General features: G+C 46.5%; 6 protein-coding genes across 6 annotated transcripts; 1 reads left to right on the top strand and 5 right to left on the bottom strand.

The window, feature by feature from the left end:
• Positions 1 to 415: 415 nt before the first annotated feature.
• BGW36DRAFT_453101 (P-loop containing nucleoside triphosphate hydrolase protein) lies at positions 416 to 5,079 on the bottom strand (the record flags this gene model as incomplete). The annotated part of the gene is made up of 4 exons (XM_046221867.1): positions 416 to 3,067; positions 3,191 to 4,197; positions 4,269 to 4,797; positions 4,861 to 5,079. The coding sequence occupies 4 exons, from the start codon at positions 5,077 to 5,079 to the stop codon at positions 416 to 418; spliced, it is 4,407 nt and encodes a 1,468-aa protein (XP_046070353.1).
• Positions 5,080 to 6,798: 1,719 nt separating this feature from the next.
• BGW36DRAFT_462834 (uncharacterized protein) lies at positions 6,799 to 7,896 on the bottom strand (the record flags this gene model as incomplete). The annotated part of the gene is made up of 2 exons (XM_046222181.1): positions 6,799 to 7,634; positions 7,701 to 7,896. The coding sequence occupies 2 exons, from the start codon at positions 7,894 to 7,896 to the stop codon at positions 6,799 to 6,801; spliced, it is 1,032 nt and encodes a 343-aa protein (XP_046070352.1).
• A 662-nt stretch (positions 7,897 to 8,558) lies between these two features.
• On the bottom strand, positions 8,559 to 9,377 carry BGW36DRAFT_453098 (uncharacterized protein; the record flags this gene model as incomplete). Its single annotated transcript, XM_046221866.1, has 1 exon — positions 8,559 to 9,377. One exon carries the CDS (start codon positions 9,375 to 9,377, stop codon positions 8,559 to 8,561), a length of 819 nt encoding a protein of 272 aa, XP_046070351.1.
• A 702-nt stretch (positions 9,378 to 10,079) lies between these two features.
• BGW36DRAFT_453096 (branched-chain-amino-acid aminotransferase) lies at positions 10,080 to 11,398 on the bottom strand. The gene is made up of 3 exons (XM_046221865.1): positions 10,770 to 11,398; positions 10,472 to 10,708; positions 10,080 to 10,375 (listed from the first exon to the last, which is right to left on the bottom strand). The coding sequence occupies exons 1-3, from the start codon at positions 11,328 to 11,330 to the stop codon at positions 10,151 to 10,153; spliced, it is 1,023 nt and encodes a 340-aa protein (XP_046070350.1). The 5' UTR covers positions 11,331 to 11,398; the 3' UTR covers positions 10,080 to 10,150.
• A 2,101-nt stretch (positions 11,399 to 13,499) lies between these two features.
• Positions 13,500 to 14,860, top strand: BGW36DRAFT_382285 (S-adenosyl-L-methionine-dependent methyltransferase). Its single transcript, XM_046216512.1, has 5 exons — positions 13,500 to 13,740; positions 13,800 to 13,916; positions 13,992 to 14,242; positions 14,354 to 14,483; positions 14,546 to 14,860. Exons 1-5 carry the CDS (start codon positions 13,679 to 13,681, stop codon positions 14,814 to 14,816), a joined length of 831 nt encoding a protein of 276 aa, XP_046070349.1. The 5' UTR covers positions 13,500 to 13,678; the 3' UTR covers positions 14,817 to 14,860.
• A 92-nt stretch (positions 14,861 to 14,952) lies between these two features.
• BGW36DRAFT_299328 (arylamine N-acetyltransferase 2) lies at positions 14,953 to 16,071 on the bottom strand (the record flags this gene model as incomplete). The annotated part of the gene is made up of 2 exons (XM_046211521.1): positions 14,953 to 15,583; positions 15,674 to 16,071. 2 exons carry the CDS (start codon positions 16,069 to 16,071, stop codon positions 14,953 to 14,955), a joined length of 1,029 nt encoding a protein of 342 aa, XP_046070348.1.
• Between the last annotated feature and the right edge of the window lie 836 nt (positions 16,072 to 16,907).

Here is a 16,907-nt window from a genome sequence, read left to right as displayed (position 1 = left end):
AACGTAATCAATGGGACTGTTTCATAACTAAAAGACGTGCTCCACGTGGCTGACAATTGTCACCGTTCACGGCCACGTGCGAACACCCGCCAATGTAGGTAGTTTCTACATGACATTTGCCCAGAAAGGATGTTTATAAATAGAATCCTTGTATTATCAGGACTATTATTAAATCCAGAGAGGAATTCGACACCTAAACCTATTCTGCAAGCCATCAGGTCATCAATTCTAATCGCTCCATAGGTATCAAGATAACACAGTTCAGCGTGTTAGATCTCTGGTACACCATAGCATGAAGACTCTCTGTAAAGACAAGTTTTGAACTTCATCTTTTTCACTGATTCAATCATTTGTATAATGCAAAGCTACTGCCCCACATCTAAAGAGCGCTCTATGTACAAAAGATGTTATATACCTACAAATGATCAATCTGATATTCATCTTCTATCAAAGTCCCAGTGTTACTCTCGCCCGATATTCGGTACGGCTTGTTTTCCTCAGTCTCTGTGCCCTCGTCTTCCTCGTAATACATCCCATTCATGTCCCTGTAGAGCTTCCTGAATAAGGTGTTTCCACCTAATAATGCTGCCGGCTCACCGAACTCGGCCAACCGTCCAGCATTAACGACGGCTATGCGGTCATAATCCATGATCGTGTCTAATCTGTGCGCAATGGTGATGATAGTATGCGCTTTGAATCTTTCTCGGATAATCTTTTGCATCGTGGCGTCCGTTTCGACATCAACTGCCGCAGTCGGCTCGTCGAGGACCAAGATCGTTGACCAGCGCATCGTCGCCCGTGCAAGACATAGCAGCTGCCTCTGGCCGTGCGAAATAGTATTTAATTCCATAGGCGCATCGAGTCCACCTTGTGCCGCAAATATTTCCCACATACCGACCAGGCGGAGAGCGTCCGTGATATCTCCGTCTGACCTCTCACCCGGCGGGTCGATATTGAAACGGACAGTGCCTGGAAGAAGATACGCGTCCTGTGGGAGGGCAATTATGCGTGAGCGAACCTCTTCACGCGGAATAGTTGCGATATCAATACCGTCGATGCGAATGCTGCCATGTGAGAGCTCCAGCAATCGGAAAAGCACCGATACCAGAGTACTCTTGCCACTTCCCGAGCGTCCACAAATGCCAATCCGCTGACCGGCCTGGATGCTGAGTGAAATGCCTTTTAAGACATTGTTTTCCCCGTCATACGAGGCCACGACCTTATCAAACTCAATTCCGCCTTCTTCAGGCCATTTAGGCGGTACTGGTTCCCTCTCCCGAAGTCGGTGCTCTGGCTGCACATTGAGAGTAAAAGTCCGAACGCGACTGACAGCACCAATGGAAGTCTCGAGCTGCGTCCAGAACACAATCAGCTTCTTGATAGCGCCGCCGAAACCAACAATGTTGACAAGAGCAAGGCCGATTAGGCCAGAGTCGGTCTTTCCTTTACTCTTGACTGCAATAGTTGCCAATATGACCGCGATACCAGCGGCTACAAGGTCCAGAACAAGGCCAAGCCATTGCTGGATAGAGAGGAGTGCATAGAATGGCTTTTGAGATTCATTGATTTGGGCAATATTGCGCATAGTGTATGCCTTCTGCCAGCCATAGGCCCGAATCGTCACAACGCCGCTGAGCGTTTCGAGGAAATGGGAGAAGAGAGGAGCTTTGGCTTCAACATCTAGAAGACGCAGTACACGTGATGTTCGAAGATAGAATACTTGGAGTAGGGCTACAGCACCAAGAATGAAGGGAAGAGCTGCCCCCAGGTACTTGGATGTCACCGCCATAAGCAGTGTTTGCGCGGTGATGATAAATAAAATCATGATCGTCTGGACGAGAGAAACAGGTAGCTCTAGATCAATAAGCTCTAGATCCTGGCTGAATCTGTTCGTGATGGAGCCCTTGTCTGTCGTGTAGAATAATGATAGAGGAGCACTCAGGACTGTACTCAGGAGTCGGGAATGAAATCTTCTCGCCACGCGAGGAGCAAGACTCATGACAAAAAAGGTGCAGCCAGTAACCAAAGAGCTGATTGCCAGAACACCGATGGTAAAGTATACTCCCCAGTGGTATCCCGCGCGGTCATTGGGATGCGCAGTGTTGTAATTCCCCCACCGCTCCGCCCAGACCTGGGAGAAGATGATAGCAAAGCCGAAGACGGCGCTGATCATGACAAAGATGCCCAATCGAGGCCATCCGAAACACTGGACGTAGTAGGAATAAACAGAAAAATCGCCAGCTTGCGCGTCGCCAGTCTCATCAACCCGAGGGAGCACAGGCTTGGAGTCATCTCTGTTGGTGGCTTCGCCATTCTTGCTACTTTCGCCTGGAGCATATCGTTCTTGAACCTGGAGCCCATTAATATAGCCACCATGAGCCCTTGACAGATCATCCCAGGTGCCCTGTTCGATGATGTGACCACCCTGACCAAGGGCAATGATATGGTCGGCTTCAGGAAGACAATGGACGGCGTGGCTAGCAAGGATAACCGTTACTCTGTGCTGGGCGAGTAGTCCGTATCGACCGAAGAGAGACGAGAAAATGGACTTTTCGGTCGTTGCATCAAGGCCGCTAAGAATATCGTCTAAGACAATGGCCTTCCTACGAGAATATATGGCTCGGGCGAGTGATAGGCGTACTTGCTGTCCTCCACTTAGGCCCATTCCTTGATTGGACACAATTGTTTGGTCCCCTTGTGGCAGTTGAGCAATATCATAACTCAGCTGGCATGCTTGGACCACAGTACTATACCACGTCTTGTCCAGATCAAACCCACCAGTGATGTTGTGCTGTACTGTAGTGTTCAAAATCCATGGCGACTGTGAACAGAACGCTACTTCGTCAAGAGAGCCGGATATTAAACCATCACTAATTATAGTCTCTCTCAACAGTGTGTAAAGTAGAGTAGACTTTCCACAACCTACGGGGCCAACAATCATGGTAAATTTGCCACGAGGCACCTGGAAGGTCAAGTCTCTCAGCACAGGAAAGCCCGTTTTCCATCCAGCGACAACCCGATGAAAATTTATGGCAGTCTCTTGAAATATAGTGCTCATTGGTTGATACTGCATTCTGTTGGCCATAAATGTCCGGTTTTTTGCCTCGGTCAAGTCGTCTTTTTTTGAAAACATTGTTTCTGGGGATGGCCGGTCGTCTGAGAATATCTTTTGCTTGATATTCGGCAGAACGGGTATCAGCTTCCCGCTGTCCCACGCTGGATTTCGTCTGGTTTCCGTGCCTAGGTACTCCTGAATTCGACCGAAACACCCAATAGCACCAGCGAAGCCGGCGATACTATCGATTAGCATGGCTATAGGAACCAGTAAAAGCTGTAAAAGAACCAACGAAAGCAGAACTTTGGGTGTGTTCATGATTTTGTAGTCGCTGGAGCGCTGAAGGATGATGTATAAGCCAAAGGCGGCTACCGGGTTCATAGCCTCCGAGATGTTGGCCAGAGTTACCAGCTTGACGAGAATGAAACGGAAGGTGAAAGATGACTTGACTTCCTCTTCGCGGAGGTCGCTTATTCTCTTGCCAAGAGGTTTGGTGAGACCGGTCATCTTGACAGATTTCATAACCCCAAGCATACTAGCCGTCGCTGCCACTCGGGATTGAATCCGGTCTAACCAAGATTTCTGGGCATCACCAGCTCCTGAAGCCACCCATACTGCAAGACCGGTACAGACGATTGTCACAAGTGTTGGTCCTAGAACGGCGAGATAGAGCGTCCGCTGAAGCAGCCAGATAGCCACCGCAATTTGAATGATGTTGGCCCACAACTCGGGAAACATGCGAAGACCGCTAGTAACTCTCTCCACATCGGTACTCATAAGGGTGACGGCGTCAGCGCCTTCCAGGGCCGTGGGAAACATCTCGAGAGTGTGGCGATAAATCAAGTCGACAAGGCCTGCTCTCATCTGCGTGACCATTCGAAACGTCCAATGTTGCGCCAAAGCCGTCGTGATAGCAATACCGACGTAAACAATGATATATACCACAATGAGACTGGTACCAACGGATGGTCGATCCTCGTAGCCCGTGCCCTGGATATAGTCGAGGGTACGCTCAAGGATAAATGGTTGAGCAACTGTGAATCCAATCTGGCAGAGACGGGGCAAAATGGACATGAGTAGAGGGAGCCTACTATGTAACATACAAACAATCATGAGAGCTAGCCCGGACTCTTTCCATTTCCCTAAGAAGGGCACAATCGAGCCCATGTCAGTTGACATAAAATTGATACCAGTGTAAGGATGTTTCACGCACAGTTCTTCCACGCTTTGGCCAAACTACCCTCATCCTCTCCAGCTTTAAGCACCGGGTCAACATCAAACAATGTCTTCATTGACAGCTGCCTCTTGAAACCGCTTATCAAAATTGGATTCAACCACCACGAAAACCATAGATTCAGCTCTCCGGATGTAGCCTCTACAGGCAGCGATTTATATTGTGGAAGCAAAATGCCACGCTTCTCAGTTGCCTCTAGAATTAACAGGGCCGTTTTGACGCCGATGGCGACGTTGAGCACCGTAGCGACACTCTCGGCCGATTGAATTCCCCATAGTGTCCTACACCGAGCTATGTCAAACACGAGAGTCAGAGCAAGGTACTGCACTAAAAGTCCAGATGGTCGGACACTGCGTAGGTGCTGCCAATAAGATAGCAAGGCAAGGCCGGGAATCAAAATGAGAACAAGGATATTGGCAGCGATTGAGGTTCGTGTCTTTGGTGTGTGGTGATCGATAGTCAGGGCGACTAGCACGATAGTGGCCACAAAAAGTGCAGCCCATCCAACCTGTTTCACATAATGTGATTTTGAGATCAACTTGTTTCCCACTCTGTATACTCTCGTTCTTACCGGTTTTTCCAGGAAATACCCTGATTCCCCTACTTTCCTCTCACTCTTTCGCAGCCGGAGAATGAACCAAGGAAGAAGAAAGAGTGTTAATAGAGTGGGAATTATGGTCAAGATAGACTCTTCGAACAGAAGGGTAAAGTCGAAGTTGTCGTAGCAATCGGCCGAAGGTCCAAACCCTGTCTCGACCTCGATCGGGCATTTGGAGGATTGGGAGCCCATCGAGACAAAATACAACAACGACTAAAAACACCACACCGCGTAGAGTAGGGCGAAAAAAAATAGAAGCTGTGATCGGAGCGATCTCTCTCTACATCATCCAGCTCTGCATATTTTCGATAACGGTTTGCCCTAACTGCGTTACCAGATTGTCAATCTCAACAAGGAGATGGAGATAGAAACAGACGGCACCATTGGCAGCATTGTGTGCGGGGGAGATATCATTAGCTATTCGCCAATTTTACTCTATAATATTGACCACTATGTTGGATCTTACTATTGCCTGTGGTGTGTAGTAAGCAAATAATATTTAGGCGTCGATTTTACCCGAATGCTAGGCTGCGCCATTCCACGGATAGCAAAACAACTAACCATTATTTACGCTTATTCCTGTCATGACGGCGTTATGTTATCCCTTTCTACTTTATGAAATACTGATGTTTTTAAATATTTCTACTGTTTGTACGAATAATTCCGCCTTAGCTTTTGAGGCTAACTGTAATTGTTACTGATAGCGTTGAAGCCAGGCTGTCATCCGTCCTCACTCTTCCTTACTACGCGAGAGTCATTACACCAATATCGGTTCATGTCATAGACATGTGGTGTCATCAATTTCTTACGATTGACGACTTTTCCCGCTTCTCAAAAATCCATGAGCTGTTTTGAGCCACCTATTTTTGCGTCAATGTCTTCCTCAAATGTCGCGATTGGCACATTACCAACCTAGTTATTTACTCCAAGTCTGTTGCCTCAGCACCGCAGTCACTGCCTAGAAACCTGAGCAATTGCATCTCGCTATACAGTCTTCAATCCTAAAAAGAAACTCCCTCTGGTTCTTGTAATAAACGAGATGAGTGTGCTCGTTAGTACAGCACCGGTCTTTCTCAGCGCCCCATTTCCACGTAAAATGAATAGCTTCATGGGTTACACGGCCAAATGTGCACCCACTTTCAAAATTTCAACCATCCTTATCCTTAGGCCTTGTTCCTGACAAAATGCGAACTATATCAAAACTGCTCTAAAAGTTTCTAACTTCAGGAAAGAGGAACTCGGGAGGGGTTTCCTTGCAAATGTAGGTCAAGAATCCACTCTCCTAAGAACACTCTCCAAAGAAACTCCTTGGTCAGCAACAGGGTCTAGTCTTTGGTATGCACGGTTTGATGATTTTTCTGACCGCCTTGAATTCTATCCAGTAACATAATCAAAATACTTGTAACAACACTGTTATAGTAAGCTTTCAGTTTTCAGCTTAGACCTATATATTCGTTTTGGCGCTAAGGCGCGCCTTTTAGCTCTTTATTGAAACTACTTCAGTGCCACTGTACCTAGTTGGGGTTCCTCGTGCTTACGCTGTTAGAAACTAATCCGATCATCCGCGGAATTGGCACAGGGATATTCGACCCTCCCAGATGCCTCAGGATATATAAAAAGGAGACACGCCCATAGCAGGACCAAACCACTTCTAGCGATGGCGGCAAATTTCATTGGTCTAAGCTTGTTTTCAGTCCCAATTCCGATTTGAGCTCCCGTGCTGTTTCCAATTGTCTTGCTTGTCCCCTGATGTAACAACGCCAGTCACCACCCCAGATAAACAAAAACGAAAAAAAAAAACATTGGTAGAACTGAGCCAATGAACGAAATCCCGGAACACCGAAAACACAAATGCAAAAGCAAAATCAAAAACCAAACACCGGTAGATGCGCAGGGATCTATTCTATTTCATCATGGGCCTGGGTCCGCACCGTGTTCAATCAGCAACGCCACCATGTCCGTTCTCCCATTGATGACGGCTCGTTGCAGCGGCGTATAGCCAGCCCTGTCTCTCCTATTGACCGATATCGGATATGTCTTGAGAAGCAGCCTCAGCGTGTTAAATGTGCCTCGCGCGATCGCAATGTGAATCAAGGGCTCGTCAGCGTCTAGGTCTCGGTCTGGCTTGGCAGCACCAGATAATGTCTTTCGTTGGCCATCCAATCCTGGTATTGGGCTCGATATCGGACTCAATGCTGGACTGTTGGTAGCCGTCATTGACGGCGACGACGGTGAGTGTGAGAAGTTGATGGCGTCATTTAACCCATGACCTTTGAAAGTTTCGTAGACTTCTGATTCTATCCATCCCATAGTGTTCATGGCGCTGGCAGATGAGGTATAGGTGGACATGGTTGCTGAAAGATCGGAAGTGGATGAATCGCTTCCCACTTTGCAGGTGGGAATGGATATAGGATTGCTGGTTACTGTAGGTTCCTTCACCTTTTGAAAGCAGTCACCGAAGTCTTGGTCCAGATCTGTCGGCCAGGTCAGGCAGTCGCCTAGCATATCATGGTCTTGCGAAACTGTCTCGGACCACTTGTCTAGGCATGTGCTATTCTTCAATTCCCACTCCGTTATAGAGTCCCTAGAGCCGGGTGATAAGCTGCCATGCGATGGCGCTGAGGCTAGTCTTTCGCCTGACTCGCTAGCATTACCGCTGGTAGTGGTGGTGCTAACTGCTTGCTGGAGCATCTTGACTTCAGTCTTCAGTAGCTCGACCTCTTTTGCGCGATCTCGCATGTTTCGTCCTAAAAAGGATATCAATAAAATCAAGCCCACACAAGAACTGAGCAAAGGAAATTGGGAGCTCCTACTGTATGCTCGTTGTGCCAAGCGATTCTGGATTTTCCTGCGCTCTGATGCATCGGCTAGTTCTCCCCAGCTCTCGCCTGGCTTCATCAGATCGCTGTACGAATTAGCTTTTGGACGCCCAGAGCGGCGTCGACCTGTACGAGCCGAACTAAGGGTCGAGCTTTCGACCTGCGAAGGAGTTATGATAGGAGATTCCATGATGGTCTGAAAGCTCAACTAGCTGACAAGAAGAGTGTGGATAATGCGAGGCCCTTATAGACGATTGACGAGGGTGGGTTGGGCTAACTTATATTTTCGATTCGGTGCGAGCATCAGGACTGAGGGACTTTCAGCGTCTGAGAGACTATAGGCGAATATCTAGGATCTGAGCGCTTAAACTATCCCGCGTCCGTTACTATATTGGAATGTCATCTGTTGGCGGACGAGACCCGCCGCTGAAACAGATCATTGTTCATATCGAGGCTTGTAAAATACATGAGAACTCACCATCAGGCGTACACTGTATATTGGGTAAGGCTAGAGTATTGTCCCTTGACGTGATTGGGAGCTGTTTTGGGGCTCATTTGATAAAGACGGGATAAAACAGCTGGGAGGCTAAAAGTTACTAAATATATTAACTGTTAGGCTGATCTGAGCTGGTCTGCCCCTTCCTAAACCGGCCCCAGAAAATTCTTTGAATGTTGGTCGAAGAGAGCAGGGCTGGTGGGATTTCCGATTCTCGCGTGGCCGCAATGTTCTTGTGGTAACTTGAAACAAAAGCTTAACTTTCCGGCCTTTCTCCAAGCCAATCTAGCGAGCTGTTGATCCACAATGTTTAATCAGTTCACCAACTACCTAACGAACTACTAACTAATTACGATCTAGAACATGCTCTCTCTGATGTACTGCAAACCATGTCCAATCGCTACATCTATGTTGCTCTCGTTCCAAATTTCGCGTTTCCCAGCCCAGGGGTCCTGGTCAAAATTATCATGACTATTATTATCATCCTCCACCAATAAGCCAGCGCGCAGCAAAATTTTTTCCGGCGGCACTGTCTTTCGTCCAGCTTTGAACACATATTTTGTCACCAGTACCGCTAAGACGCCATTTTTGAGCTTGTCGTGCCGCAGCACCGCTGTAGGACCTCCGCCCAGGATGTCTACCTCAACGGGCAGCTGCGCCATGTTTTCACGCAGGAAATAGGTCACCGTATAGAGTGACTTGTCATTCCACGCTAATATCCGAGAACACACCCAATAGGCCTGGTACGGTCGGATTTCATGCAGAAATTTCGACTGGACCGATGCAAGAACGGGCGTAGCTGGACCCACGTCAGCCAATGCTTTCCCCAGTAAGGTACTCAAAAGCGTGGCCCGGCTGATGTCTGCATCGGTGAAAAACGTGCTGTTGGATTTGTGGAGATTGATATCAATGTCGGCCAGAATCACCCGTGACTTGGTGGTGTAGTATTGGAAGAGCAACGGCACCGCATACGTGAAGTGGCGTAGTAATGACGAGCCGTTTTCTGTCTCGTCGGAGGACCTGACTAGCTCACGATTGGGTCGAAAAACACGAGGGAGAATAAATCGATATACCGAGGGCAATAGCTGGAAAGTATATGACAGGGGTATACCTTTTGCGTTGGTGGCAACCCAAATGAAAGCCACCGCCGCTAGGGCGAGCATGACTTCGTCCATCGTGATAATTTGCACTATAACGGCAGAATCAGGAGAATCAAATTTCCAATTTCTTGTGAACGCGGTGTCGGACAACAGTTTGGTTCCACATGTGAAGTCTCTGGGGGCAAAGTGTGGAAATGGCGTAGGAAGAGGTAGCAATAGCTATCCCGTTAGGAGGGGCCTAAACAGACAAAATACCAGGTTTGGTGGTACACTACACCGAATGCTTACTACATTTAAGGTAGTAAGCAAGTTACGTGCAGTAAGTATTACCCAATACATGAATTAGTGGACACTTTGCTGTGTTCGAGTAAGAAATGTAGGACAAGTCACGTATGGACGGAGCAGCCAAAAGAACTATCAATCCATTTTGAACTCTGGATGACGTCTCTGTTAAAATGATATTGCTTCCTGCTACCTCTGTGCATTTCAGTTTGCTGTCAGAGTTCTAAGCTACCTAAAACTAGTATTGGCCATATAATCCATCCACATGAGAGATCCAAAGTGCTGAAATCCGAGTTACGTACTACAATTTTTAGTCAACTACTGCTCCTTTTTACAATAATCCTAGCATTTAACTTGGGTTTTTGTGAGAGTGAAAAAAATGAGTTCCATTTGTAGCTAGCGATCTTTACATAAAGTATAGGTTCCGAATATGTTTTCTCTCTTTGCTTGTAGACATTAAAGAAATATTGCATACTAATTCTCAATTTGAGGAGGAAATATATTACACTCGATGGCGTGGGCTGCATGTGCTTCTTGAGGGATGAGGTAAATGTGTCCAAGCATCTTTAGAAACCTGTCACCTCGAACATCCAGTCATCAACGTCTTGGCGCCTTCCTTGTTGAATATCAAGCATTATACGTGCAAGACCGACAAGCTTCCCTTCGCTTGTGGCCTTGAAGGTATATTGTTTGTTTGTAGAAAGCTGATCTATGGTGGCGATCGGAACAGCTGCGGCTGCAGTACCAACTGCAATGACTTCATCCAAATCTCCAAGCGAAGAAAATGGGAGCTGGAGTTTTTATGATGCCAGTCAGATTTTTGAAAATACCCTCAGAATTTGAAAGAAAAGAGAAAAAGAGAAAAAAGGATGGGCGGAACGACTTACAGGAGACTGGTCAACCCTCCAGCCTTCTCTCTCGGCGATGATTTTGAGACTTGTGGAGGTTGCGCTCTCAATGGCGTTTTCTGACTTGGGAATCACAAGCACGTCCTGGCCGTCGATGAGTTTGTGCCCAATGAAGCCACTGGTGGCAAATTCCTCAACTAGCGAATGCGTCTCACTGTCAAGATGCAGTGTGATGTGGAAACCCATCTTCATGGCCTTGGCTGCGTGTCGCCAGACCTTTTTTCCAAAAAGGTTTATTAGTAACACTGAATATAAATTGAAGCTACTTCGGCCATACCGGTGCATAATTTCCTCCAACCTTGAACCGGCCCATCCCCCTTGGAGCCGCACGATCGAACTCTTCGCATACAACGCCCTTAATTCCATGCACGCCGTGGTAGGCTCGAGCAGGATGGCAGTACACAGCAAAAACGGTCTCCTCACATGGCTTGAGTGGCAGGCCATCAGAGGCACCAAAAAGCACGGGTCGGATGTAGAGGAAGCCGCTAGACTCTACCGGCGGGACATACTCTGCGTTGGAGGCGACAGCCAAGCGAACACTCTCCAAGAAGAGCTCCTCAGGTACCTGCGGAAGGCAGACCGCAGCGGCAGAGCCTGCCATGCGAGTAGCATGGAAGGTGGGCCGGAAGATAGCAATGCTCTCCTCCCCATCTGGTGTAGATGGGGCTTGACGAAGAGCCTTCAGGCCTTCGTAGCATTGCTGGCCGTAGTTGAGACCAGGAGAGATGCCCGAGATGGAAATGTCGTTTCCCTTGACTAGGATAGGGCTGCTCCACGATTGCGTGGACTGGCGGAACCTAACCTCAACATGGTCATTGACGGGGATGTGATTGGTCATGTCCAGGTTTTCCCAGTCTGCGCATAATGCAAATCAGCGAACTTTCAAACAAGGAGACAAGTTAATTATAGAAACTCACCAAGGCCTGCTTTAGGTGCGGGAGGACCATGACGGAGAGGGCCTGGGTTGGAACAAGTATTTTGACCATCCTCAAAGAATTGAGTCAAGCGGCCGAAGAGTAGAGAGAATACTCCTTGTTCCATCTCGGCTCTTTTGTTTTTTTTTTTTTTTTCCTTTATCTTTCTTTTGGCATGTGTTTACATCCGTCTACGATTGCCATTGTCGTCATGATATTAGAAGGACGGGTACTGGGGTTCGCCAACAATGCATAGTAAGCAGCTTAACTTTGTTTATGACCCGAATTTGACGCCTAACAGAACGATCGTTCTACGTGGCCGGGGTTGGTGGCTGTACGTTCCCGGTGACAGCATGACAGTAAGTAATTAGCTAGTTACGTAGTAAGCTGCAATTACTATATCGAACAAATGGGATGGGATGCCTTTGAACCAAATTTAGAACGAAACATAAATCTTCTCTGAATACGTAGTATTTCCACACTTACAGGCGTATTAGTTTGTCTCCTCATCTATTAAGTTTATAAAGTGTTGCTCTTCTGATAACGCTAGAATTGCGCCTCGTAAATGTTCCGAAATCATGAAACTCGCTACTAAATAAGGTGGCGAAATTACACTTAGCTTATCCCTAGGTACTATGAGAGTTGGCCTGAGAGTAGATAAGTGCTAGTTATAATGGAATACTCCAGCTTCGATGCCTGAAAAAGCGAACCCAGCAAATTACCACTCCAAACCAATTCACAGTGAAGAATTCAATTAATACGCCAACAATGCGAGATACAGAGCGGACAACGTGTACTCCAACTCATAGCGCGTAAATGCCGCCAATAACCTCATAATATGACTATTCGTAGCAGATGCATGATTCCAAGAGGTAATGGGGTTTTTAGGTCTTCTAGACCATACGTTCAGGTTTCATCTACCAAAGGCAGGCAGTATAGGCTGCTGCCCTTGCCCTTGTCTACCCCTCTTCCTTTAGGCCTGCGAGGTGCCGCATTTGTTAGGTCTTTGGGGCCTTTGCCTCTACCTATTGGATTTTTTCGCTTTCCCAACGCGATATATATCTCCAGACAGAATTGATTCGTTGGAATCGGCTTTACGCTTAACATGCGTAACCGCAGGGAACGTCTCAACCAACTCTCTAGCCAATGTAACAACGATAGTCCAGTTGCTCGCTTAAGCATCAAACTAGAGAAGAGGGTGCGGGGATCACTGTCGCCCCGACTTTTCCTAAGGACTGTACAGCAAACGGGGAGAATTGTCAAATCGCCTGGATTATTTAGACCAATAGGAAAGGTTCAGCGTATAACGGAGCATTACTGGTTACACAAATATGCAACGATTGAATGACTTTACTAGCCGGAGGCTTTAGACTGTCCCAAACCTTTGCATATTCTTCATTGGTCTACTTTCTAATTACTGGGAATGGATATTTCCTCCATCTATCTGACACCTGACGTCAGATGAGAGAGAAAACGTGATACGCTTATACTTGTCCACATAAAACTTTCAACAAACATTCATACATCTTGAAAACACCCTGAAAACATGACTATTACCAATAGAAGCGTGCCTAAGCAATGCCAGTCGATGACCGAAGACGGGTATACTCATCCTTGCCCTAGTTGTAATATCAACCAACCGAAACTAATGCTCGGCGAACTAATGCGCGACATCCTAAAAATGGGAAGTGTTTAGAATGAATGCAAACATGACACTAATATAAAGGCAATATTAACCGATACTAAAAAATTATCCAAATCCATGCAATCTAGCTTTGTGGTATGCTAGGGTTTGATGCTTCGAAGATGCTAATATATGAAGAATCAAGATACATCTACTCATAGATGAAGTTTATTCACAATGAAAATGTAAATAATGAGTGTCGGGCATTTTTGTTCCATCTCAATTTCATTTTTGCCTACGTCTTCTGAGAATGGTATAATTTTCCGACGTTCTAATGCAGCATCCGGAACGAACTATTATTACTACGTCAACATTGTGCATATTTAAGGAATTTAGTAATTATATTTACTGTAAATCTGAATAAAAAGCGGGGGTCTCTTAGTTTATCTTGATTTAGCTCATGGAGGCGCCGAGTTTCAGCAAGCCACAATTTGTTGCATGTGGAGGGGCATATGAAGAGAATAGTATTAATATCACCAAAGATTCCATTTGTGACAAGGAGACTATTGAAGAAATTACTATACAGTTTGCAGTTCAGCTTTAATTTTACTAATAATTTGCCAGTTGTTTGTATTCATCCATTTCACCATGGAACGATTAGATGGTGGAACTCGATACGACCTTGGTCGCGACTTTGTCGGATCTGCTAGGTATGACTCACGATAGTCTAAGCTTCTGGTGGCGGTGAGACCTAACAAGCATATATCAGGTTGAATCTCCAGCATTATCTCTGGAAAGAAACACTGGGCTTTGATCTTCACCCCCGAGCAGAAGCAGATAATTCTTCCGAAGGCCTGCGGATCGCCGACGTGGGTACAGGCACTGGGTTCGTCTTCACTTTTTTGCTGTGCATCATCTCTCGAGAGGCAGGTTTGTTGAACTAATATCTTTCCTTGGACAGTGTATTCATTCTTAGCCTGGCACGCCGTTTATCGCCATCATGCAGCTTCGTTGGGTTCGATATTTCTGATGAGCAGTTTCCAGTTCCCGATGGCGTCCCCGATAATGTCGCCTTTCGCATTGCAGATGCCATGTCAGATCCTCCGGATGAGTTTATAGGTCAATTTGATATCGTGCATCTCCGTCTATTCTTTTGCGTGGTCGAGGATAATAATCCCCTACCTCCGCTAAATTTCTGCTTGAAATTACTCAGTAAGGACCTTTGTTTTCATCACCACTCCACGCTTTTAAGTTATTTTTTTCAGGTTATTTGTTTCAAGTAATTTGTTTCAAGTAATTGGCGCTGATTAAATGCCTTTACAGAACCTGGTGGCTTTCTGCAATGGGATGAGTATGACCAAGCATACACGAAAGCATATAAATTATCTCCTCAGGCACCAATTGCGGCGATGACCGCTATGCGGGAGGGCTTCAGTAACGGAAGGCAGTTAGGGTAAAGGATTCCATCTTCCAACTACCTATATGTTGAGATGCTAAATATTCGGTCTGGAACAGTTGGATCACAACCTTGAAGGACTTTTGTGAGACCCATGGCGTGCAAGACGTTGAATGTATCCGAACCGGTCCGCCACCTGATTTCCTAACAGCGTACACTCAGATGGTTCTGGTATTATATCTGGAGCATGCTTCGTTGCATGATAACAGCGGTAATAAAGAGAAGGGTGATAGCCTCAGACTGCTTGTCGCAAAATGTGCAGAGGAATTGAAACAAGGCGGGGTGTGCCGACATTGGTTACAGGTTGTTACTGGACGAAAGAGATTCTAAACATTAATACTAATATTGTACAGGGTTGACTAAATGGTGGTTTTCTGACAATATTTAGTCAAATGATTATGAAAGAGGCAACAGGACACTTACACAGTTGTTGCATATTGATACACCGCATTGATGAAACCAAGGCTTACAGCCTGCTCTTAATCTCCGTATTCTCAACGTCATTCCCGGATGATCTCCTCAACACCGTGCACGATGTGCGCGGTTTCGGCTTGATGTAAGACACCGTACCGATAATCTCCGCCTTCTCATCGTCGTCAAGGAAAACCCCAAAAAGATTTTCCAGAACAGAGATCCGCTCTTCCTCGGAATGAAGATCCAGAGTCTCGTAATGACCATGCACTTTCCGTCTCAGCTCATTTTCCCACAACATGATGAAACCAATCGGAGCAGCACTTTCTTTATCAAGCAAATGCCGAAAAGCCATGACACGAGTCATAAACCACATACGCCGGTCTGTCTTGGCTTGGCGCTCCAACGCGTGGTAGTCGTTGCTTGTAAACTCAATTTCGGAAAAAGCGTACGAGTCCATCCATATCGATTCTTCTTTCCATCTAAACTGAAGGCGCCAGTGTTTCAGATGCTGCGCCCTATGTTGATCTAGAGGGGCAGAAATGAGCCGGCCTCTCCGTGACCCCATATCGGTGAATTCGAGGCCTTCCTTCATGGGCACGGGGACGGTTGGGGCATGAGGCCCAAAGGCGGCGTCTACCAAATACTCTTGGCCATTGATGTCGACGATTATCAGCATATGTGACCTATTCCAATACCGTCAGCCGGGGATTCACTGAAACACAGACCTAATTTCGAAGGCATGTCACCGACTATACGTAGGTAGGAAGACTCACAAAGTACCAAACCGAGTTTTTGCTGAGTTGTTGTTCACTGCTGCCGCACTTGCAGCCCGGTTAACTCGCGCTGCGGTCGTGTAAAGCTTATAACCCAGCGCAATCAATAATTCAGAAAACAAGGTGTTGACTTGGGTGCAGACACCACCGTGTCCACGATGCACAATTTTCTCATAAATCGATGCCACAGTCAGTTCAATCGCCTGATGACGACTATAATGTAGCGAGCTGTTTTCATACGGTATAGCGCCGAGGTGGTAATGCAGCAGCGATGTTAATGCTTGAAGCTGACATTCAGGATCGGTTCCGCCTGCAGAATGCTCGAATTTCTGCCTTATGTTCAAGGGTAGATGAATGCGATCGAAATAGCGATCAATGTCAATTTGTGTGAATTTCATATTTGCCAGAGTCTCCTCCACCAGGTACAATCAATCGTTAGAAGTGTTATGGCATCAGGGCCAGAGAAATTTTCGTCGAGGTTCCAGATTGGACTCCGCACGTCAAATTGCAGCGCTTTTATTTTCATATAAAGTTGCAAACCAATCTGCCTATAACCAATCGGTAAAAACTTCCGCCTACAATCATTAAGGTTGTGAAGAATTCAATCCAACAAGAGCATTAGTTCAGGACGGCCGGAAGCCCGGATCGTAAAATTAGCCAGCCACGTTGAGACCCATTCTCGCGGGATTGTTGGTCCGGGGCTATATTTAAAGACGAAAGAGCACGTGAATTACTGTCACAGTCTGAATCCAGCTGACAAGAAAATTTCAACAGTGGACAGTTGGCAGTTGACGAAAGTGACATAGGGAAAGGGAGAGAATGTTAATTTAATTTGCCTCACACGTGGCCCGGTGCTCAGGCGTTCGAGTTAGTAAGACATAGGCTGGTTCAGGAAGAAGAAGGTTTAGCTATCGCCGGAGGTGAAGAATGTGGAGCCTGCGCTCCTCTAGGATTTGCTGGACAACCAACTTGCGCGATTCGTAAAATTAAATGCCAATAATATTGTCGGGTGGTTTGCCCGTCAGAGCGTAAGTTCTAGATAAGCGTCGAGTTTGTCAAGTTGAATCACGTAAAGCGTACCAAGCATATATCAATTGATAATCGATTTATGTCTCAGGCACCAGCCAAATGGTAGCCCAGATTAATTAGTACATAACAATTGAATTGGCCTAACCCGATTTGTGCAAGGAGCTAAGGATTCTATGCAAGGATCGCAGGAATGTTGCATTATGGC

The sequence above is a fragment of the Talaromyces proteolyticus genome (assembly GCF_021365285.1).
Source record: "Talaromyces proteolyticus strain PMI_201 chromosome Unknown BGW36scaffold_8, whole genome shotgun sequence".
NCBI classification, from domain to species: Eukaryota; Fungi; Ascomycota; class Eurotiomycetes; order Eurotiales; family Trichocomaceae; genus Talaromyces; species Talaromyces proteolyticus.
Note: the sequence above shows the minus strand (reverse complement) of the source record. Positions and strands in the feature narration are given on the sequence as shown.